Raw genomic sequence first — 25,608 nt, forward strand, 5'->3', positions numbered from 1 at the left:
AATGCTGCATCTTTGTGGGTCTGCAGAGCATGTGAGACTGTCTGTGGGAGTGTTGACAGGTCTCGTGCACACTGAACGAAATGGGTAAACGAGAGAAGACTTTCCACTACTTAATCGATTTTGGATGTTTGGTTATATTAGGTGGATACAAAATAGTGTAAAATGATGATAATAATAGTAAAAAATATGTTACTAAATACACTTGGGCGGCCATTAATATACCTGGGCGGCCAACCCAAATAAAGTCTACATATGGGAAGCACAGTCAAATGCAGCTTTTTTTTTTTGTTATTGTGTGTCTGTGCTAAATCGACAGTAAACCAGGACTATTTTTTTCCTGACCAAACAAACCAATAGTGAAGCAAACTCATTTTAAACCATTTTAGCCATTACACTAAATCAAATTAATATATATGTATTAACGAAACAATAGCTTAATTGGTGTGGACTCTGACAGAGCAGCTTTCATTAATCTTTCTGTCATGTGATTCTTTTCCTCTATTTTCCTCTACCAAATGCTATCCCTAACCACAGTTCTACTGCACTAACAACTGACACCATGATAGGCTATTTCACTGTTAACTATAGTTAACATGGTAAATGTTTATAAGGCTGAATTAAAGGATGTTCAGAATATGATTCTTAAGTTACAATTAGGGCTGAACTTGCAGACGTTGTGCATTTGAGTCTGTCTGTGTGTTTGGATAACTAAAGACCTCGGCTCAGCTAACAGAAAATGTGCAGAGTGAAAACGAAGTTCCTTATTCTTGGCCAGTCTGAATGATTTTATTTTAAATGAACTGTGGAGCATTAGAGAATGGTCAAATAGTGTTTAACCAGCTGTCAGTGAGCATGAGAAGCTTTTAAGCACAGTTCCCATGTTTAACTTGGAGTTCGAATAGACTCCTACACACACAATGCTAATGCTAACCAGCAGAGCACAGGGAGTTACACTGAAAGATAATGGGAGCTTATGAATTCATAATTCACAACAAAGCCACCCATAGTCACATTTACCAAATGGTTTATATAGCACCCTGATTCTCTAAAACACTGCGACAGAACATTTGATGCACTATGATGCAAGTAGGTAATGAAAACACTGCAAATCCAACTTGGAAATTGGATAATGTGAGTCTGCCAGTCAACTGTGTCTGAGATAGACAGAAAGAGTTGATTCTGTTCACAATGTTTCCATTGATATGTATATGTTAAAGTTTGCCTTTTTGATGTTTTAAAAAAGAAGTGTGCTATTAAGCCTCTATTTGCTTGATCAAAAATCCAGTACAATGGAATATTGTAAAGTACACTTCCTGACAAAAGTCTTCATCTATCCAAGTTTTACTAACAAGAAATAATAACTTGACTTCTAGTAGATCATTTGGTATCAGAAGTGGCTTTTATGAAAGGCAGATGCCTCTAGATTACACTTATTTTTACCAAAATAAAATATGACAATGCCTTGATTGGATTAATTATTTAATTAGGACAGTAAGGTCTGACTTTGCTTAGACAAAAGTCTTGTCACGTAACAGAAATAATGTACAGTATAGAATATAAAGTCATGGTGCAGTGGAAAAAGAGTTAATATTGTGTATGACTCCCATGAGCTCGGAGGACTGCATCCATACATCTCTGCAATGACGCAAATAACTTATTAATAAAGTCATCTGGAATGGCAAAGTGTTCTTGCAGGACTCCCAGAGTTTATCAAGATTTTTTGGATTCATCATCAATGCCTCCTCCTCCATCTTATCCCAGACATGCTCAATAATGTTCATGTCTGGTGACTGGGCTGGCCAATCCTGGAGCATCTTGATCTTCTTTGCTTTCAGGAACTTTGATCTGGAGGCTGAAGTATGAGAAGGAGAGCTATCATGCTGAAGAATTTGTCCTCTCCTGTGGTTTGTATTGTAATGGGCAGCACAAATCTCTTAATAACTCAGGCTGTTGATGTTGCCTTCCACTATGCAAATCTCTTGCACACCCCCATACTGAATGTAACCCCAAACCATGATTTTACCTTCACTAAACTTGACTGATTTCTGTGAGAGTCTTGGGTCCATGCTGGTTCCAATAGTTCTGCAGTATTTGTGATGATTGGGATGCAGTTCAACAGATGATTCATCAGAAAAATCTACCTTCTGACACTTTTCCAAATGATCAACAGAAGTCAAGTTATTATTTGTTGCTTTTCCAACTGGGATTGACGACAAGACTTTTATCAGGTAGTATACTATTCCAATTTTTAAAAGCTGATTTAGTTTTTAACAAACCTCTAAATCTGGTTTTTCTAAATACCTCTAGAAAATACTACAGTAATTTATAGTAAATACTATAGTGTTTTTTAACCATACTAGAGTAAAGTGTATTATACTGTATATTTTATAGCATTTACAAGACTTTGTTGATGAATGCTACAAAATTGTGAACACCTGAAAAATGACGTTTGCTGTTTGTTGAAACGACTTTTTTAAAATCAGCTGAAACGACACAATTATTGAACTTTTTTAGTTCAATCCACTTAACTTTGTAAAAAAACTAATAAGTTAACTTAATTCCTTCATGTTGACCCAACACAAATCAACTGTGTCGAACTATGAATTTTTTTGTGTTAACTATAGTTAACTGATAAACTGCAATAAATAATGTAGTATACCTTAGATTTTACAACAATAAATAGAGTGCATTGTACTATAAAATACACTATAGTTGTAGAAAACTTAGTACAGTATCTTGTAATTGTTTGTATTACTATAGCTGTATTACCACAGCAACTTTAGAATTACCACAACAGATTATTTCTGTATATTATTTGTTAGCATATAGTAAACTCTAATTGTTTTACTATGGTATTTACTATTAATTACCATAGTATTTTTTAATGTGAGATAGAGTTTATGTTCAATTATAATTATTCTATTCAAAGTTATATATGCTAATTTTGTGCTCAATATGCTCATTTAAATGCTAAGTAATGCTCAAATAGCATTACTTAGCATTTAATGGTGAAAACAGTAGAATAAATAACTATCTGTAACATCTTCAAGTGATTTTTTATCTTTTTAATTCATCCTTGCCGCATTTAATTATTAATTTATTTTAAAAATCTTTCTGACCTCAAACCTTGTACTCACAATTTCACATCCATACCAATGCAAGTACTACATTTCTAAACTACTAAAACCATAGTCAGAAACGTTGCTTCTATACATTCTTAGCATGATCTGAAACATCTGCTGACGCCTCTGAAAGGCACATCCCTCTTCCTAATGTTTATTATTGTTCCTGTCAACTGTTCCGTAAGGGACGCAGGAACTCCAGAGGAGGGAAGTGATTGACTAGTTGAGTTGCCCTCTCAGCTTATCATCAATGAGGGCTTTGACTTCACCCCACCAGCCTGTGCAAAACATGGCCGCCATTAGCTCTTGTGTTAAACACTGGAGTCTTTGACACAGAAGAGCAATCAACTCAACACACTGTGGACGTGTGGGAGAACCATGGGGGTTAACACTGCTTGTTTAAAATAAGCTGAAACAACACAATTCTAGGGATGTTTCTGGGGCAATTAAACTGTTTTATGTTTAATCCACTTAAAATTGTAAAACTAATAAGTTAACTTCATTGCTTTGAGTTGTCCCAACACAAATTGATTGTGTGGAAACCAGCATTTTTTACAGTGCACACACAAATACATCTCTCACTAGCAAGTTTTTACTGAAGAATAATTAGTCAAGGTCCAGTGATGGTAAAAGATAATTATTTATACATACTCGATACACTCACAGAATCAAGAGTACAAAAGCTGTCAATAGAAATATACCCTCTCAAAAGGTACACTTTTTAATGTAAAGGGAACATATTAGTACCTAACGTGTCTATGTGCTAACTTAAAAGTAGATATTAGTACCTAAAGACTTATTATTGTTGTTAAAAAGTACAAAAATGTGCCTTTTAAAAGGGTACCACCCCAGCGACCGCTATATTTCTGGGAGTTTACCATTTTAAAAGTAGATGTTAGTATCTAAAGACTCCATATTGTGGCTAAAAGTTTAAAGATGTACATTTTAAAAGGATACCACCCCAGTGGCTGCATTATTTCTGAGAGTGTACCATTTTCAAATACCATGAAATACATAAAGCTTCAAGGTACTTTGACAAGACACAATATTATTTTTTGTATAATTTTTGATAACATACAGAATCAACATTTCAAAGTGAACCAAACTTTAAAGAATATTATAGTTTTAGCATGAGCCATTTAAATTTCCCTGATGCTCAGAATCTGTTTGTTTGTTTGTTTGTATATATATATATATATATATATATATATATATATATATATATATATATATATATATATATATATATATATATATATATATATATATATATATATATATATATATATATATATATATATGGTGATGCGGTGGCGCAGTGGGTAGCAAGTTTGTCTCACAGCAAGAAGTTCGCTGGTTCGCGGGTGCTCCGGTTTCCCCCACAAGTCCAAAGACGTGGTATATATTTTTATATATTTTATATTTTTTATGCTGTACACTGTTGTTGTACATGACTAAAATGGTTGATGTACATTACTACAGTGCATGCAAGTATAATAATTACCATATTATAGTTCAAAAGTATGATAGTCAGTAAAGTCAGTGACGTCAAATATTCATTTGAACTTTCTGTTTATCAAAGAAAACCTGTATCACTGATTTCACATACAAAATATGCAGAACTTTTTCAAAACTGATGAAATGCTTCTTGAGCAACAAATCAGCATATTAAAATGATTTCAGAAGCTTCATGGGATCCTGGAGTAATGATGCTGAAAGTCTAGTTTAGCCATCACAGGAGTATTAAAAAATGAAACTTAAATAATCTTACTTACCCAACCTTAGTATATATCCAAACTAGTATATACAGTTGAAGTCAGAATTATAAGCTCTCCTGAATTATTAGCCCCGCTTCTATATTTTCTTCCCAATTTCTGTTTTTTTTTTCAGATTTTTTCTAATAGTTTTAAATAATAGTTTTAATAACTCATTTCTAAAAACTGATTTCTTTTATCTTTGCCATGATGACAGTAAATATATTTACTAGATATTTTCAGGATACTAGTATTCAGGCAAATTAGAGTAATTAGGCAAATCATTGTATAACGATGGTTTGTTCTGTAGACAATTGAAGAAATATATTGTTTAAGGAGATTAATAATATTGACCTTAAAATAGTTTTAAAAAAAAATAAAAACTGCTTTTATTCTAAACGAAATAAAACAAAAAACACTTTCTCCAGAAAAAAAAAATATTATCAGACATACTGTGAAAATTTCCTTGCTACGTTAAACATCATTTAGGAAATATTAAAAAAATATTTATCACAGGAGGACTAATAATTTTGACTTCAACTGTCTCTATAAAAAATAATTAGAAGTCAGACTGTACCAACTGCACAGATATGTTCAAAGAAATATGCTTACACTGCAACTAAATGTGCACAGTCATCTTAACCCAATACGTCCTCCTCACACCCCAAACACACACATGCTCTTTCTTCCCAGACTTTACAGAAGGGCCCCGCTGCACCTGAAGGCTTTCCTCCATTCTGCTTCCAAAGCAAATACTGTTACTGGCCGAGGTGTCCAGAGAGCTCCGTCATAGAGTTAGACTTCCATTTGTAAAATACACCCATAAATGTCATTCAGCACAACCGCTCGGCCACTGAGGCCAGTAGCGCACGCTACATTAAACAGCATTAGGCTCATATCACATTCTTTCTTCTCTTTAGTATTTAACTTGCTACTGCTTTGGGAATAAAAAATGCAGTTATGTGAGGTGGTTATAAACTTAAATAAAAGTCAGAAATTGAAAGAAATAGGTATGTTAGTGTAAGCCTGGCTTGTATAAGAGGTGTTAAACTCAGTTCTGAAGTAAATTCCTGAATAAATCATTTAAAAATGAAAGAAATTAGATTTTTTTAGCTGTTAAAGTCAACGTGAAAGTTGCTAAGCCTTTTATTTCAGTGTGTTGATGTACTTCCAACTAAAACTGAATATTTAGTAAGGGGCGGGGCTTTCCTATTGCATGTCATTTCATTGTAACAAACTAACGTTAAGAGGGGCGTGGCTAAGAATATTGTGGCTGAAGCTATCAAACTGATGTCAACAGAGAAGCACCACCACTCCAAACCAGAAGCAAATGTTCAGACTTTGATTGAAGATCATTAAAACAAACATTTAATTTTAACTTGCACTGATTCATTGTTCACCTAAAGAAAAACAATGTGAGCTAGGAAAAACAAACAATGTCAATTTTGACTTCACAAGGACTTTAAACTTATGCAAGCGTACCTGAAGGTCAAAGAATTTACTGTATCTTCTGTAGATGATGTGAGACGTGGAGTCAGAATATGTCACATTGATGAGATACACCTGAAAAGAGAAAAAGGAGGAGAATTAGATTTGTTTGGTTAAACGTTTCAATATAAATGCCTAAAGGAATGACAACATTCATTCATTTTCCTTCATTACACAGCGGATGCTCTTTCAAGCTGGGAAACATCCATACACACTCATTCACACACATACACTATGGTCAATTTAGTTTATTCAATTCACCACATTGAATCAAACCACATGTCTTTGGATTGTTGGGGAAATCGGAGAACTTGGAGGAAACCCACGCCAGCACGGGGAGAAGATGCAAACTCCACACAGAAATGCCAACTGACTCAGCCGGGACTCAATCCAGTGACCTTCTTGCTGTGAGGCGAGAGTGCTAACAACTGAGCCACTGTGTTGCCAACGCTGAATGACAACAATAACTATAAAGTTTTCATAGTCATCTATACAAGTATAGAGAAGTCCACATCACTGCGTGGGAGAAACCTCACTGGAATCTCTTATAGAACTGTTTTTACTTAGTGAATGATAAAAACATTGACGGCCAATCAGAATCCACTACACTATATAGGGTCTGTGTGTAAAATTTTCCACATGGTGGTGAAATACATGGAAGAATACCAAAGACTGCAAAAGATATGGATGTAGTATCCGTGACGTCACCCATAGGTTTCCGAAGAGTGCAAATGAAGCTAAAAGTGGGCGTGGCCAACCGGCAACATTTTGTTCGCACATCATTGTGCCAACCGGGGGTAAGCAAATAAGGGCAAAGAGGCGAAGCGTAAGCAGAGCTACAGACGCCTGCTAGCATTCTGCTCAGACTAGCTTTTCTTTGGGAGAAACGTTCAATATTTTATGACCTGCGACTTGTTTGTGTTCTGACCAGGGGCGTACATTTAGCACGGACGAAGGGGACGTGTCCCCACCAATATCCACTGACTACTGAAAAGTCCTCACCAATAATTTAATTCACTTAAAAAAATAACGCTGTCAACATTAACCTAGACATGCAGAAAGGGTTTAAATCGCATTCTATACTCGAGTTGTACCACCCCTAAAACACATGATCATTGTGATTGGCAGAGCCTTTCCCTGCTGTCATGTGAGAGGCTGTAGTTGTGTTCAGCGCCAAAACTGCGCAGGGGAATTTTCCCAAGCAAGAATAAGGTGTGTAAGGTGGGTGAGGGTGACACACAAGTGAGGATGGTAGGTCATAGGCCCCCACCAATGTCAAGAGCAAACCTACGTCTTTGGTTCTGACCACATGTGCTTACATTAAGCCACTAAGCATTGTTCTTATGACGTTTTTCTGCAGGTGGAAAATGCAAATTACTTCCAAATGCTTCAAATATGGTCTGTGTTGGAAAATGGAGGCCACGTGAAAGGTTTGTGGCACAATCAAGTATACACAGCAAGCCATATCATCTGATAATTGTAAGAAATAATTCCAAAAGGCAACTGACTGTGTAAAGCCACATAAAACAACATAAAAGTATGATGTATATGCCGGGATCAGCAGCTATTTAGCCGGAATCAGCTGAGGTAAAGTGGTGGCGACCAGCGAGACCTAGCTGTCACTCAAGTGGTCCCACCCTTATTATGCAGACTTAATAAAACCTAATATAAAGGAAACGGATGAGTTGTAAAAAAAAATTCACCCCCCTCGCGGTTATCATGAAGGGTAGTATTAGCTATATGAACCAAAATCGTTCTGTGTACCAGGCTGTAAACACCTTTGTTTCTGCTGTAAAGTTGGCCATTTTAACAGAATTGCAGTTTCAGTTACTTCCGTATTTGCTTCACGAGGGAGAGCGGGAGATTGCCACTTAAAGAATACATAAAAAAGACTGACTTTGGAACCATTTGTTGATTTAAGATTTGCCATTTTGTGTCTTTATCCATAGGGCCATCCATATACAGTGGATGAGGGCATTAGCAAAGCACAAAAAGCATGGCTGCCAATTATTAGAAACAATTATAGAGGATGATCCATTTCAAGAGTGCTAAAAAATTCAAGAGAAAACTACCGAGATTTACACTACTGATTTGCACGCCTCGTCATGTTGCATGCACAAAATATTCATCTATAGGATAGATTTGGGGCATCTGTTGCGAAAAGCATATGCTGGAATAGTTGGCGGTTCGTTCCACAGTGATGACTCCAGATAATCAGGGACGAAACCAAAGGAAAATTAATAAATGAATGAATGAATGAATGAATGAATGAATGAATGAATGAATGAATGAAAAATATATTTGCTCATTCTGAACAAGCATATGCTGGAATAGTTGGCGGTTCTTTCCACGGTGATGACTCCAGATAATCAGGGACGAAACCAAAGGAAAATTAATAAATGAATGAATGAATGAATGAATGAATGAATGAATGAATGAATGAAAAATATATTTGCTCATTCTGAACAAGCATATGCTGGAATAGTTGGCGGTTCTTTCCACGGTGATGACTCCAGATAATCAGGGACGAAACCAAAGGAAAATTAACAAATGAATGAATGAATGAATGAATGAATGAATGAATGAATGAATGAATGAAAAATATATTTGCTCATTCTGAACAAGCATATGCTGGAATAGTTAGCGGTTCATTACACGGTGATGACTCCAGATAATCAGGGACTAAGGCAAAGGAAAATTAATAAATGAATGAATGAATGAATGACTGAATGAATGAATGAATGAATGAATGAATGAATGAATGAATGAATGAACGAATGAGTGAATGAATGAAAGAGTGAAAAATATATTTGCTCATTCTGAACTACTCTAAAGAACCACTGCTGTCAATCAGACCTTTCATTAAATATTTGACATTAATTAAAAAACCCACTGATGCAAAGAAGTTCTACGTTTTTGTTAAATGTCAACGAAGCCAGCATTGCACAAATTTCTGGATTGCCTAGAATAGATCAATACTTATTAAAAAACATGAACTTTTTGCATTTGGACAGCTATGGTAAAATGGAAATTCATGAGCACATGCAACATGTGATTCCATTGGTGAAACCATTGCCTGTTATAAAGCTGAAATATGATGTATTTCTATGGCAATTGACCTGCAATTACTCAAAATTAATTTGTACGCTCTAATTTAAGAGGTTATAGGTTTGTTAAATAAAAAAATACATTAATTTTCAAATACAATTTTAAATAAAAATATGAAATAGTTCAATGAATCCTAATAATTACAGACGTATTTTACTATAATTTTGTTTTATCCATTTTTTGAGATCTTTCAACCTCTCATGCCATCTTTAATAGAGTTAACGTGTTAATAAAGGTTCAGCGGCATAACCACGCCTCACTTTGTCTCCTTAATCAATCACCTACTCCCTTAAACTTATTTAAGGAAGACCATCCCTCTAGCACTGTTCTTTTCGTTCTTTTGAACCCACCTTGACAAACTATTACAGAGACAGTACCCCCACTCTGGGTCTCTGGGCATAGTAGGACGCCCGATCACCTTCCCACCTGTTCACCAGTCATCCTCTTACTCCCCTTCCCCTTCATCCCACTGTTCTCTTACCATTCCTTTCTTCCCTACATCCTAACAATAAAGTCTAGCTCAAAGTGTGGCGTGGGCCATGCTGGTGAAAACCATATCAAACACAAACCGTTACGCCAATAAAGTAGGGTAAAACTCAAAGTAATGCCCTCACAGCATTGAGTGGTCAGGAAACAGCAGTGTATAGTCAGTATTTCCTGCACAACTCCTAGCAAATGCAGTGCTATTGTCCTGCATGTGAAATGAAGATCAGAAGTTTAGTTCCTCTACAAGGCCACTGACAGACAATATGACTTCATGTGGAAGAGAGAGACCAGGGGAACTCCTGTTCACAGGCATTTCCCCCTAGTTGGGACAATTGCAGGGTATCTCTGCCCCCTACCCCATTCAGGACAGTTTCCTCTGTCCTCTAAACACAGGACATAATATGTGCGATCCATCTTTCATGACGCTGCTATGTTCATACATATCATACCTATATTTTCATTCAATTCACTAATGTGTCAATTGGCACTCAATAAAATAATTTATTAAAAAGCTATTAACATCAAAGGAAAGACACAAGATTCGAAGTATAAGTGCTTTGGACATCTAGAAGATCCCAACAACAGAACTGTTTACCTTGAAATGTGCTTTCATCATTCAGATAATTGGACTTTTAATACATGCATCAATTGGGTCTAAAATGTTTTAGATGTCCACTTTCAACCACTTTCAGAGGTAGTTGAAAGTCCATTTGATTAGACTGCTTTTAGTATCATGTGGCTGAATGCATTGGAAGAGCCGCAAAAGACTACACAGTGTTGGGAAAGTTACTTTATCAATGTAACTGATTACTTTTTCATCCCTTTTCTAATTTTCTAATTAATGTTTTTAACTTAGAGGTCACAGGTTAAAAGTGAGGTTTGCGTGGGTTTCCTCCGGGTGCTCCGGCTGATTTAACATTGAGATCTTGTTACAGTTAATAATAGTTTGACAACAAGCAGGAAATGTTCATGGACCAATGACACCACCACATTGAAAAGGTCTATACAAAGAAATGTTGGCTATTCTGTGAGTAAGCATCACTGCGTGCGTTTACATGGACACCATTAATCGGATTTTAACACGATTAAGACAATACTCTGATTAAGTCTACCATGTAAACAGTGATTTTTGAATATCTTAATCAGACTAAAGACATAATTGAACTAAACAGAAATCAAATTAAAACATGTGTCTGCCGATTTTAGTCGCATTATTGAAGTGCAGTACAGACATGTAAACACCTTAATCAAAATATTACTGTCATGTAAGACTTTTCACCACATTTTTGCGACAGGATATTCCACACATACGACTGTTGACACTATTCTCTGCAACTACCAAGTCAGTGAAGGACCTCAGACATTAAAATTCCATTAAAACACTTCTTACTTCATACTCGCATCCAATACCGCAGTTTGTCACAGGGGGCATGAATGAAATGTTCTTGAATGAAAGTGAAACTACCGAACAGCAGATCAAGTCGAAAAATTAAGAATGAAGCACCCGAAATTACTTGAAGAGGAGACGTGGATAGCATAATGGCGTTAATCGAATTATGTGCTATAACATGTAAAACGGGATTATGAAATGAACATTCAAAAAGCAGCTCAGGTAAACACCTTAATCATATTATTGTCTTATTAAGATTAAGGCAAATAATTTGATTACTGATATCCATGTAAACACAGTCAATGATTTAAACTTGATTCGAACAGAGGTGTCACATACTAAAATGATCCCACTTTGAATCCTTTCTAAAGCAAATTAAAATACTTTTCACATCTAGTAGTATCCAGCGCTAAAACACTCCAAACTTAAAACTGCATACCAATTTAACTCCTTTTGCTCTAAGATACATCTGATTTATATGCAGTACATTTCCCTTGCAGTGTAGATCTAATATTACAGGTTCATGTCAGCATAATATTTCAACCACAGCTCTCTAGCATGAAGCTTTAGAATAAATTACCCCACCAATTGTGGTCTGCAGGACAGCGTGTTGACATCTTTTCTCCAGGGTCTAAACTCAGTAACGTCAGGCTCGTTCAAGGTCTCCTCCGCTGTGAGCAGCATGTCTAAGCTGATCCTGGAGGAGTGTTTGAAAAGCTGTGTTTGTGACACTTGGGATCTAACAGCTTTTGAGTTTTGCTGTGATCTCTGGTGATCTCCTGTCAAATGGCCAACATGCATGAAGCACATTGGAATGGGTATGAAATTGCTAGTTTTGTCCATGCTAGATTAGCAAAAAATAATTAATCAAGAAAAAAAACGCAGTCTTGCAAAGTATTGCATTTCAATGTGTATCTTTTTACCATGGTAACCAAAAATTATAATAAATAACTTTATAAATAACATAATAAATACATTTATTAATGAATTCTAAATGTATCACTACTGCTAATTTTTCAAAAACTCTAAATTCTATGCTTAATGGGTCACAAAACACCAAAACTATTTTTTTGAGATGTTGACAGTCATATATGTGTGTCCCACGCTGCTATAAACACTATTAGGACACATATATTTCGAAAAAAAAGTGAAAATTGGTTGTTTTTGCGTTATTTCGAGCAAATTCGTTCCTCCGGTTTGAAAAGAAATTTAAAAGCTACGTTACAACCATGAGATCCTTGTGTAAATTCCAGCATGGAGATTAACTGTCTGTACTGGCCAGTACAACGGAATGTCTTTGAGCTTTCAGCATTAATTCATGAGAAAGACTTCCAAGTCTTTCCAGATCATCAATCAGCGCACTGTATTGTGTATGAGGTGCAACTTCATTAATATACATGATTTTTACCTGTTAAAATGTTCAGAGAGATGCCACGTTGTGTTGCCAACAATAATTAAAACAAGTGAAAGAAGAAGAATTGTTTGGAGACAAAGTTAAATTTGTTTATAAAACATCACTTTGCCGCATTTTGTGACAGGATAGTCTATACACACATGCAGGGCCGTAGCGGACATTTTAAAAGGGGGGGGGGGCTGTATGAGATCATACGTTCATATAATTATTAAATACTTGCTTCTAAATGGTCTGTCTCTAAAAGTGAGGGGGGCGTATCCCCCCTGTCCCCCCCGGTTGCTACGCCCCTGCTTTCTGAGTCTTTGCATCGACAGAGAAATGCGAAGGGTTTTTCTTTTTCTCCCATTCGCCGTGCGCTATCAAACATTACATTAAAACAACACTCTTCCAGCAGTTCCTCGCATCCAATATCTCGTTTGTCATGGAGGAGCATGCATGAAATGTTCCTGAACGAAAGTGAAAGTGCCAAACTGCAGCTAAAGTCGATAAATTAAGAATGAAACATCTGAAATTACATGAAACTCCGGAAGAAATGTGGATAGCGTGGTGACGCGATGACGTTAATCATATTATATGCTATAACATGTAAAACGGGATCATGACAGGAACATTCAAAAAGCAACTCATGTAAACACCTTTATCATACTATTGTCTTTTTTAGATTAAGAGAAATAATTAGATGACTGATGGTTCATGTAAGCATAGTCACTGTTTGAAAATCAGCACGTGCATATACTGAAACTCCCCTTTTCATGCAAACCCTTCCCTCTTTCTTCACTCAACACTCCCACCTAAACAAAGCTGGACTCACCCACTTTCCTGACTTTTTTCAAACTGGAGGTGTGAAAACACCCTGCTGAGACGGGGGGTTCATGGCCATCATCATCATCATCAATAATAATGCATGACAAAACAAAAATTGTGTGGCATGTCAAGAGGAGAATAGTAGAAAGAAAAATTATAATAAAAAATAAACTTTACATTTTTTTTTACAAATTTTATTTAAACGAAAACAAGATTATTTCGTTTATTTTAAGGAAAAGCTCACTTAATTTGAGCATATTATGTCTTGAAACAGGACAATATATTTTACTTGTCTGGATCCTATTTGATTTAAGAATTGTACGATATTTGAGCTACAAACAAGACAGAAACTCTAAGTAAGAGATCTAAGTCAGGAGCGAACTATATACTACATAGCTAACTACATACAGAATCATTCTTAGCTACCATAGCTATAACACATAACAACAAGCTAACAACAATCTTAGTAACAAACCCTGAAAGGATCACTGAAACAGGCTTAAAATCCTAACACTGTGTAAGTTAGCATAACAACTAAAATCCCAACATTGCACAAAGTTCTGTAGTTAGCACAGCTCCACAATCACCCAGAAGACCACAGTGCGTGCTAACAATTCTTAACACTTTGAAACTTAGCATAGCACCACAAACCCTAAAACTGTGGCACAAAGTTTACCTTCCACAACACTAGTGACCACCCAAAACACTATGGTAATAACTCTAAAAACTACTAATACTGTGCAACTTAGCATTGCAACACAAACCTTAACATTATAGCACAAAGTTTTGTACTATGCACAGCACGATCACCCAAAACACCATAGCAATCACTTAGAAGTGTGCATGCTAACAATTCTTAACACTTTGAAACTTAGCATAGAAACACAATCATAACATTGAAACTCAGAGTTTTGCACTTAGCAAAGCCCAATCAATCACTCAGAACACCACAACAACCACACAGCAATAACCCTAGCATTGTGGCATCGAGCTTTGCACTTAGCAAAACACTAATAATAACTCAGAAGACCCAACCCTTACACTGTGAAACCTAGCATAGCAACAAAATACCTAACATGATGCACTTAGCAAAACTCAAAAAAATCACCTTGAACGCCCTAACATGAAACACGTCAAGGGGTTTTGGCCATTCCAGGCTGGTTTCCAGCCATTTCCAGCTAAGACCAGACCTAAAGCAGGCTAGTCGACCAGCTAAAACCAGCCAACCAGCTTAGACTGGTTTAAGCTCTTTTTTTTCTCAGCAGAGTTAGTTTTTACTATGGTAAACTATGGTGTATTATAGTAATATACCCGATAGTTGTGGAAAAATACAATAGTTGGTTATCTGTTAGTATTATTTTAGTTGTTATATTATTGTGGTAATGTTATATTACCACAATATATTATACATTATATTATCACATCAGATTCATTCAAGTTCTTTAATATATGTTTCATAAACACTATAGTATTTACTATAGTATTTTTTAAATGGGCACATAGCAACACACTAACGAAACTAACACTGTGTGACATCATGCCATTTTGCATCTATAAAATTTGTGTAAATCAAAAAGCAACACATCCAGTGACCACACAGCAACATGCTAACATCTAACCAAAGCGCTAGCAAAACAAAGCATTTTAAATGAGCTTCTACAGTGCCTGTGGTGAAAACGACATGTTATGAAACCTTTTCCAGTTTCCAGAATCGCTCAAACTAGCAGCAAACCCAGAGGACTGAGCAAACAGTGAGACACTTTGACATCTGTTGCGATAGAAACTCATTTCAAATGGTAGCCAACACTGCTTTTTTCTACAGTATGTTTAGACTGACTGAGTCCAGCCTCAATTATTAGACAAGCAAGCCATTTGATTTATCACTTCTCCGTGTATCAAAGATTATGTCACGGGCCATAAAGTGGGAAGCGCCATCAGCTTTTGAGTGAGTAATGAAATACGACTGCTGTGATTTGAAATAAGTAGATGTTTGTGGCAGAGCAGCAGAGACACTGATAGAGGAGGCTCTGACCTGTGCTGTGAGACAAACGGTTAACATCCTCGTGAGTATTTGCATTGTGCCAGGTTAAAGTGCTTCCTCTGTTAGATGAATGCTGGGAAACGGCCTTGACTAAACCACCTCACGTTGTTTCCCACAGTGTGTGTGCAGCTATCCAAACAGATGCATGCTTATCACACACCGTGTGCCTGGACAAGTGTGAGATAGAGTGCATGAAGAGTCTTTATTTGAAAGCATGTGCTAAAAAGATACTCCTTGTGTGCCTGTGTGTGTGTGCGGGAGAATGTTTGCCAACAGGAGTTATTTAAAGACCCCTGACCGGATTGGCATGTATGGTTGCTGATTCTGCCCTTCCTTACCCAACTGTAATTTGTAATTTCACCACAGAGAGCAGCTTCAGTGGAGTCTTTCTCGGCATGTGCAAGATACAAACTCATCAAATCTCTCTCCTGATTGGCTGATAGAGTCATTCTCATGGCAACCAGAGTGGAAAACAGGACAGCTAAAAGCCCACGCCCAAAATATCAAGCGCAACTTCACTGTCCCACAGAGTGAAAATAGCTCTGAAACAGAACCAACTTAAGCCAACGGGACGTTCATTTATGAATAAAGTTCATTCATTCATTTTCTTTTCGGCTTAGTCCCTTTATTAATCAGGGGTCACCACAGTGGAACGAACCACCAACTTATCCAGCATATGTTTTACGCAGCGGATGCCCTTCCAGCTGCAACCCAACACTGGGAAACACCCATACATCCTCATTCACACACACACACATACACTACGGAGGATTTTAGTTTACACAATTCACGTACAGCACATTTCTTTGGATTTGTGGGGGGAACTGGAGCACCTGGAGGAAACACACGAACACAGGGAGAACATGAAACTCCACACAGAAATGCCAACTGACACAGCCGAGGCTCGAACCTGCGACCTTCTTGCTGTGAGGTGACAGCGGTACCCACAGCGCCACCCTATGTTACACCAATTTGACTTGAAGCAATCTGGCATTTTTAGCGTAAGTACAGTCATGTTGATACAGTTTAATGAGCCCAACATCACTTAACAATGAACAGTAGTACAGTGCATAGGCAGAGTATTGATAGCGCTTCACTTTTCCACATTTTTTATGTTACAGCCTTATTCCAAAATGGATTAAATTAATCATTTCCTCAAAATTCGACACACAATAGCCCATAATGACAATGTGAAAAAAGATTTTATGAAATTTATGCAAATTTATTAAAAATAAAAAACCTGAAAAATCACATGAACATAAGTATTCACAGCCTTTGCCCAATACTTTGTTGATACACCTTTGGCAGTAATTATAGCCTCAAGTCTTTTTGAATATGATGCCACAAGCTTGGCACACCGGTCTTTGGGAATTTTTGCCCATTCCTCTTTGCAGTACCTCTCAAGCTCTGTCAGGTTGGATAGGAAACTATGGTGTAAAGCTATTTTCAGATCTCTCCAGAGATGTTCAATAGGATTTAGGTCTGGGCTCTGGCTGGGCTGCTCAAGGACATTCACCGAGTTGTTGTAAAGCCACTCCATTGATATTTTGATGGTGTGCTTAGGGTCATTATCCTGCTGGAAAATGAACAGTCGCCCCAGTCTGAGGTCAAGAGCACTCTGAAGCAGGTTTTCATTCAGGATGTCTCTGTACATTGCTGCATTGATCTTTCCCTCTATCCTGACTAGTCTTCCAGTTCCTGCTGCTGAAAAACACCCCCACGATCCTGTCTCGGAGGTCTACAGACAATTCCTTTGTCTTCATGCTTGGTTTGTGCTTTGACATGCACTGTCGACCCTGGGACTCAACTGAATTTGCCACAGGTAAACTCCAATTAAGCTGCTGAAACATCTCAAGAATGATCAGTGGAAACAGAATGTACCTGAGCTTAATTGAGAGCTTCACTGCAAAGGCTGTGAATACTAAAGTACATGTGATTTTTCAGCTTTTTTATTTTTAATAAATTTGCAACAATTTCAAAACCTCTTTTTTTCACATTGTCATTATGGGCTATTGTGTGTAGAATTTTGAGGAAATGAATTAATTTAATTCATTTTGGAATAAGGCTGTAACAAAAAAATGTATAAAAAGTGAAGCGCTATGAATACTTTCCGGATGCACTGTTTATGTATTATCTGAAACTATTTGTATATTATTTATCAATTGTACTGCAAGTCAATTAGTTAAGGCAAACTAGCCATTCCAGACTACTAAAAATAAACCTTTTATCAAAATTACCTAAAAGAATAAATTTAAATTTCCTTAATATACTTATTGTACCATCTAGTCAAAAATACATAAATAAATGTAACCTACAGTATATCCAGTATCACTTCTTTGCATAAAATTTCAACAATGTCTTAGATTGTGCTCAAAGTCAGCGACTTCTCACATTTCTCACCAAATACTTTCAAAACAGAATTATCTAAGCTGTTATTTGGATTCAACCTTTATACATCTAATGTATTTCAATGTCGTCTGATTTGTATCTATTTCTATTTCTCCTGAAATAAAAACACATATAAAGCAAATATTCAAGTAATGAGAACTTCATACATCTTAAGCAGTCAAAGATTAACATTTTAGCAAAGTTCCTTGTGCTTAAAAGAGCCGTTTGCCAACAACATCTGTTCTCTGGCACTGAATTTGAACATGGTGTCATTGAAAATAATGCAACAAAGAGTTCTGATTTCAAGAGTTCTTGACGCTACACAATGGTGAATATCTCTTCCAAACAATTATCCAATGACAGAGTCGGTAAAAAAGATTAAGAAAAAATCAGCTAGATTCTTGAAGCCACCGAACATACATATTTAAAGAAAGAGCACACTCAACAATTTATTCTATATCTGATCACCCGTGAAGAAACCCCTCTTTTTGCTTTCAATGAGACTTGCCAAACAATAAAGCCCTTCAGGCAACTCAAAAACCTGCAGATTCAACATTAATCTTCAAAGCAAACAAAGCACATCCTCCACTGACTAAAAACTTTCACAGGTTTGGCTGTATACATTTTATACTGCTGAAAATGCTGAACAAATGATCATGGTAATCATAAATAAAAGAACTTTTTTTATAATCACAAATTAGATTAACATCAGCAAAACAGACAACTCAAGCACATGATTCATAATAAAAAAGTTTGCCATTTTTAAGAAAAAGTAAAAAATTATATAAAGAGACAAACTGTAAAGCCAGAGAAACTTACTGAAAAGCAGACGTCTTGTCTTCAGATTTGTCTTAGAAGAAAGGGATGAGGACTGTTTAAGTTTGAAGTCTTGGTGGGGCTTAAAGTAGAGGCCTCGCCACTAAAGTAACTCAACCCCGCCTAAAGAGACTATTTCAAGAGACACATAAAAGACTATGCATCTACCATATTTCCAACTATAGTGCCTTCATAGCCACAAAAAAAACGGCAATTCATTCAGCGAGTTGAAGAGTTAAAATCTGTGATGTGAAAACAGCAACACTTCTATTCTTTTGGCTGAGTAAGCAGTTTAAGTTCTTTAAGACTTAAAGGTTAAGTATAAGGATTTTAGAGGTGAGGGATCACTAAAATTAGATGGCACAGGTACTAGAACAAAACCAACCTGAGTTTACACTGAACAAAACTGAAAGCCTTGAACTTGACTATTGAGATTTATATTGTAAAAAAACAACTTCTGTAGTCAACTTAAAGAATGATGGTGATATTCCTGGGAAAATGGAGGAAATCAGTTGAATTTATTTCGTGGAGCGCTGCGAGCAGAGGGAGGAGTGCGTGTGGCCAGCAGAGCAGAAGAGAAAGAGGGGAGCGAACAACTGTTGTCAGTTGGCTCACAAAATAAGACACAAGCTGTGAGGATTCGCATGATCTTATAGTTTACAAAGGTAAAGTGCAAAGAAGTAAACAGTAATTTAGTGCCCTGCTACGTATGTTATTTGTAATTTCATATACACATTACCACAATTGATATCATTATAAAGAAAATCATGTTTATATAAACACTGTAAATGAGGACTTTTCTCCTCTGAATGCAGACACAGTGGATAGCAGTGCAGCAGGTTTCTTGCCCTGTCTATTTCAACCAATAACCCTGCCACTAATCTGTATGACTTTAAACATAGGCGAACACAGCAGCATGGATATAGGCGAAGTATCTGAATGGTAACCAACTCAACGGATAAAAGAGAAAGTCTGTCATTCTCCAATTCTCGTACAGCTCTCCTGACAAAAATGCTTGCTGCACACAATCAGCTTTGCTGTATTGGCCCTGACAGCATCGTAGGGAAAACCTACAACAAACCTCGTAGATCATGGAAACAAACACATCTGACTCTTCATAAACTGCTAAATACTGTGTGCCGTATGCAGAGTTCGCGGACGCAGTCTCACACTTAGTCATTGGGTCTCACAGCTTGGCAGATCTGCCTTGCCTTCAATAAGCATGCGCAGTCATGAATAATTAGCAAGTAGGGTCTTCTCATAGGATAAGAAAACTCAGGTATGAATAATAATGAGAAACTGACATGTCATCACTCCACTAGAAGATTCGCGCTACGTCACCGATTTTGATCCAGCCCCAAAAATTATTTTAAACCCTGAAGATAAAATTAGCAGACAAAAGCTCAAAATGATCCAGTATTCCCCACAATTAAAGCTAACAGGTGCTAACATTGTCTTAACTGATGCTCAACACACACACACATGTTAAAATAAAAAAGTACTCAAGGGTTTCTTGAACCTTTAATTATAAGGTAAACACAAAACAACAGTTTCCATCTGGAGCTCCTTCACTGGACTCAACACCTGTAAACACTCGGTCTCACGGCACTCGGTCCCACCCATACTGGTCACCAGTCGACTAATCACAGAGCTTGCGATATGCGTCGTTGCGACATGTAGTTACATTGTTTTATAGGTGCGTGTCAGCGTTGGCGTCAGCCACGGCGAGGGCTATGCGACTGCGCGAAGGCTGCACCAGAGCATACAAGGGCGCTAGTTTTAGAAGTATAAATCAGCCTTATCTGTGAGAGTTTGCATACCAAATGGATTTCCGTGTCTAACCACAAGAGGGCTTTGACAGCAGAATCCTATTAGTGCAAGTGTCAAAGTAAACTAATAATAATATTAAAGTGTACATTTGTGTATATGACAGAAAAAGTTTAATATCAAATCCATCTGTGGGATTTGTCAACCAGCAAAGCACAAGCAAACAGCAACACTTCCAGTGTTTGAATGCACTTACTCCTTTTCATTCAGCCCTTCGAGCAGAACATATTAGTGATCTAATATATGGAAATGTGAACAAGAGTATAGGGGGCCTATTTCAGATTCAGCACCAGAGTAAGACCCACAAACTCAAAGGCTAACAAGTGCTCTAAATGTACTCCTATCACAGCAAATTTGGCAATAGCTCCAAGCCTAAGCCTCGAGGGGTCGGCGTTTACTTCACAGTTTAAGCTGTGAAACTGCAGGCGAGTCCACTGGTAATGGGATTCTGGAAAGGGAATTTCCCCCAGGAAGAGATAATCTTGTAAATCATTAATTAGACAATATGCAGATCAGGGCAGAGGGAGCAAACGATGCTTCTCACTGAGCATTACGATCAACAATGATCCATGTGACACCCATTCTCTCGACTTCCTTTGCAGTTTTGTTGAGGTAATTTCCAGTTTGCCAGTCACCCTCTTCACCCTGTTGCCTACGTACAAGCGCACATGCACATTCCAGCTTCCGGAAAGGGATGCGGTACAGGAAGTGGAACTCGAGTGCACTGAGCTTCCTGGAGAAGTGCTGACGAAAAAGTGTCGACTCAGCGCACACGTCAACCTTTCAGCATCAACACCTTTGGCCTTTACAGCATCCTGGGATGGGTCGCCTCTTCTGAAGCACATGATTACACTAGGGCTGCATACATATATATATATATATATATATCGTTTCAGCCCCAATATCACATTGTGATCATTCGCAATAGTTACATGATAGCATATCCAATGAGGAGTCTGGATTATTGGTTATTTTTTGCATGTGTTTTTGGGGCATGAGGATTTTGAAAGAATTCAGGCATATGAAATTGTACCATTTGTAACTTTCATAATGATTATTTGTATCGAATTATTAATTCAATGACCAGAACGCAGTGTTATTTTACATGTGATTATTCAATTACTGTACCTGATTTCTGTTAAAAATCAGTGTTTAGTTGTGTCTTTTTTCTCTATTGTATTAATCTATGCTCGTAGATCAGGGGTCTCAAACTGCCGGCCTGCGGGCCATTTACGGCTCGCCCTCCTCCTTCCTCTGGCCCACAATTGACATCAAAAGATTCGGCCCGCCAATACATATATTTTTGAACCACTATCATTGTTGTGCAGTTGCATCTAGCCACTTGTGGTTTTGAACCGCCACCTAGTCACCTAGTTTGCATTTAAAGTACTGCATTCAGATTAGTTTTACTTTCACTTTCTCTCAGTGTACGTTCAATGGTAACACACATGCAGATTAATTCTGTGGCTGATTTAAACGTTGAAATATATGTCCGTAAGTGCTCTATTTTTACTAAAGCTCTTTTTTATACATATTCAAGGATCGTTTAATTATTATCAGTTTTATATCACCTCTATTTTGTTGCACAAACACTTTCTCATGGCATACAAGTTATGCTGGTGGTGTAACAAATATGATCATTTTGCTAATATTCCATTCAAATTGTCTCATTTAATAGATTTTCCTCATGTGCTTATTAAGATTTGCATAAAAATGATGTACATTAGTAAAATTGTACTGCTGGTTGAATTGAACTTGTTTAAGTAATTGTGTAAATGTACATACTTTTCCCCTCTTTGTTGTAGTTTTACAAAAAAAAAAGAAAGATATTGAGAAGAAATATTGCCATTAAAGTGACTTAAGTTACCCAAACTGCTTTCTGCTGTTCTTACGCCATTGGGACAATACAATTAGTTGAGACAGAATAATAATTATGATGCCTATTATTTGTAGTATTTTCAAAGCAATTTAAACGACATCTTCAATAATAAAAAGCTAGAGTTTTGACTGCAAATAGTTTGTGGAAGAATGAGTGTGTGTCTAATGCTCGGCCACACACACAACAACCACGGATAAATTTCAAAGGCTGATGTGTGACACAATAAACGTGCTGATTTGCATTATCACTGGTGACAGGTAATGCTTGAAATATAAACGTCATGTCTATTGTCCTGATGCATTAATTACGTCAGGTTTCCACTTTTTTCTTGTGCTTGAATGTTAAAACGGCCCTCCCATGAATTGTCTCTGAAATGGCCCCCCATCAATTTGAGTTTGAGACCCCTGTCGTAGATTGTTTTTTAATATTTTATGCATGATTCACTCCCCTACAGAATCGTCCCAATCAATCTAAAATGATTAATTCTTTCCAAATGAGGATATTCAAGTCATCTGGTGAAATTGCATTCATATCGCAAAATATTTCACAGAAAATCAAAACATCGCAATGTTCGATTTTTTCCAATATCGTGCAGTCCTAGATTACACCTTCCACTCTGCAGCTCCAGAACAATCTGACATATGCAAAGCCTGAATATGTGTCATTCTAGAATTGCCGGTCTCCAAGATAAATCTTTTTGTGTGTTTACTCTACTACGTTACACAAACATTTTCATGAAACATCTTTTTTCTGTATTCTTTTTTAATTTCAGTAATAAAGACATACATTTTAGCCCCTTTCACACACATAGGGCTTTTCAGAAAATTGCCAGCAATTTTCCGCAAAGGAATCATGTATGAACAGGCCTTTTTTTTAAATACTGGTAAATTGGTTCAGCTAATTTTCCAGAAAAAGAAGTTGTAAGATTATCAGTAATTTACCGGAATGCTGCGCTGTGTGAACGCAGAAGGAAAATTGCCAGAAAGAGCGCGTTCACGATTAGAACGCACTGATGTGAGACGTCTACTCCAACCAATCAGAACACTCAAACGCATTCACATCCGCGCTGTTTATGAACATAAAAGCCAGACACATTTAGCTGCTAGATGTTAGTCAGATAACGTTTATATGTTCCTTCCTAATGCCAACTGTGTAAAAAATATCAATAAATTGTTTATGATAAACCAATGTTTGTTTACCTTCAAGCTCTGCTTCAGTTGCTTGACACGTGTGCACGTGAAGCAGCCGGTGAGTGCCAGCGCACACACATATATTGTACATCTCGACATGTGAAAGTGATCCTCCATATGTTTTCATATAAGTTGTTCACAATACTTATCCATACACATAATTTGTAATGTAGTCAAATGTGTAAACATTTTGCTGAATTAAAATTAGTGTAACCACTCTAAATCACACCCAATGAGAAAATGAGCTGCTCCACCAAGATAGCAGAGCTTTACATTTTTGTGATGGAAGTATTCTCATTATTTTGAACACATGGAAGAAAGGGGGAACGTCTCGATGGAGTGATTTTACTGAAGTAATAAGACAAAAACACAAAAGTAGCAAACACATGGCTTTAAACTTTCCTACGGCATGTATAGCGTCAGGAAGATCTCCAAAGGTAACATCATTCTATTTTTTTATTAGTTTTTAATATAATTTTAATTAGTTTTTTAAAGGTAAATGAAAGTGTAGATTATACAGTGTGTCATTAAATGCAGAGCTCCTCTATTTAAAAGAAAGAAAAATAACCTGCAAGTTCTGAAAGAGCTTCTGTGCGGTGCGGAAGGTCCCTCTGGGGCTACCTCCCCATCATCAAAGGCGCAAGCACATTGATTCTCACCTTCCCGCTGCAGTTTCGGGCGAGCGCGGGGAGGGCGACCAAGTTCCCTCGATCTCCTTCCCAGCTAGGACCGGTCGGTGATTTGGAGGTCGGCGTCGCAAGCTCCCGATGGGTACCCATTTGGTCTCGCCCTCTCCCTCTGCGGGGAGAAGAGGCATGGGGGCCGTGGGTTTAAAAGTCCCCTCCCGTTTCCCCACCCGGGAACTGAAGGGAGACGTCTGTCCCTGGGCCCTGCTGCCGATGCTAGGGCGACACGGTGGCGCAGCAGGTAGCACTGTCGCCTCACAGCAAGAAGGTCACTGGTTTGAGCCTCGGCTGGGTCAGTTGGCATTTCTGTGTGGAGTTTGCATGTTCTCCCCGTGTTGGTGTGCGTTTTCTCCAGATGCTCCGGTTTCCCCCACAAGTCCAAAGACATGTGGTATAGGTGAATTATAGGTATAGTGTGAATGTGTGTGAATGGATGTTTCCAAGTGATGGGTTGCAGCTGGAAGGGCATCCGCTGAGTAAAAACGTGCTGGATAAGTTGACAGTTCATTCCGCTGTGGCGACCCCAGATTAATAAAGGGAATAAGCCGAAAAGAAAAAATGAATGAGTTCTGAAAGAGATCAAGCCTCAGGTAGGTATGAAAAAGTAACTCTAAAATAATGTAATTCATTACTTTCCATAAAAAGTAACTAAGTAATGCAACTAGTTAGTTGTTTGGGGAGTAACTCAATATTGTAATGCATTACTTTCAAAAGTTACTTTCCCCAACACTGGTCATGACAACTTGACATTACCAAGACAACGAAATTTGTAATAAACCTGTCATAAACATGATTGTAATGAAGCCATTATAAAAATATCATGAATTCTAAAACTGCATAATTTTTACAGTGGTACAAGCTGAATTAGTCATTAAAATGTCATTAAATATTAATAACACTCTTAAAAATGAATTGTCAGAGTGATAACGCTTTTAATGAGACATTTTAATGACAAATACAGTTTGTTCCACTGATCTGAAAAGTGACTGAAAAATAGTCATCACACAATTATAATGGACTCATGACAATCATGTTTATGACAGATTTATGACAAGCTATGTTGTCTTGTCAAGTTATCATGACAAAGAAAAACGCAGGTTGTGATGTATTTTTATGTCAAGTTGTCATAAAAACAAACAATGATTTCTTTGCATTTAAAACGACATAACTGAGCAGATGACACTTCATGACAGTTGTCATAAGCATGCATAAAAT

General features: G+C 37.2%; 1 protein-coding gene across 8 annotated transcripts in view; it reads right to left on the reverse strand.

The window, feature by feature from the left end:
• The window catches only part of sh3pxd2aa (SH3 and PX domains 2Aa), a 181,724-nt gene that overhangs the window by 144,343 nt on the left and 11,773 nt on the right, over positions 1–25,608 (reverse strand). For 7 of the 8 annotated variants that reach the window (XM_056456607.1, XM_056456605.1, XM_056456604.1 and 4 more), the window contains exon 2: positions 6,359–6,439. In XM_056456607.1, the coding sequence (XP_056312582.1) occupies positions 6,359–6,439 (81 nt within the window). Of the gene's footprint in view, positions 1–6,358; positions 6,440–18,814; positions 18,858–25,608 lie in introns of those variants that run through there. The other variant, XM_056456608.1, reaches the window with a different exon arrangement.

Source organism: Danio aesculapii, chromosome 1 (genome assembly GCF_903798145.1).
Source record: "Danio aesculapii chromosome 1, fDanAes4.1, whole genome shotgun sequence".
Lineage (NCBI taxonomy): Eukaryota > Metazoa > Chordata > Actinopteri > Cypriniformes > Danionidae > Danio > Danio aesculapii.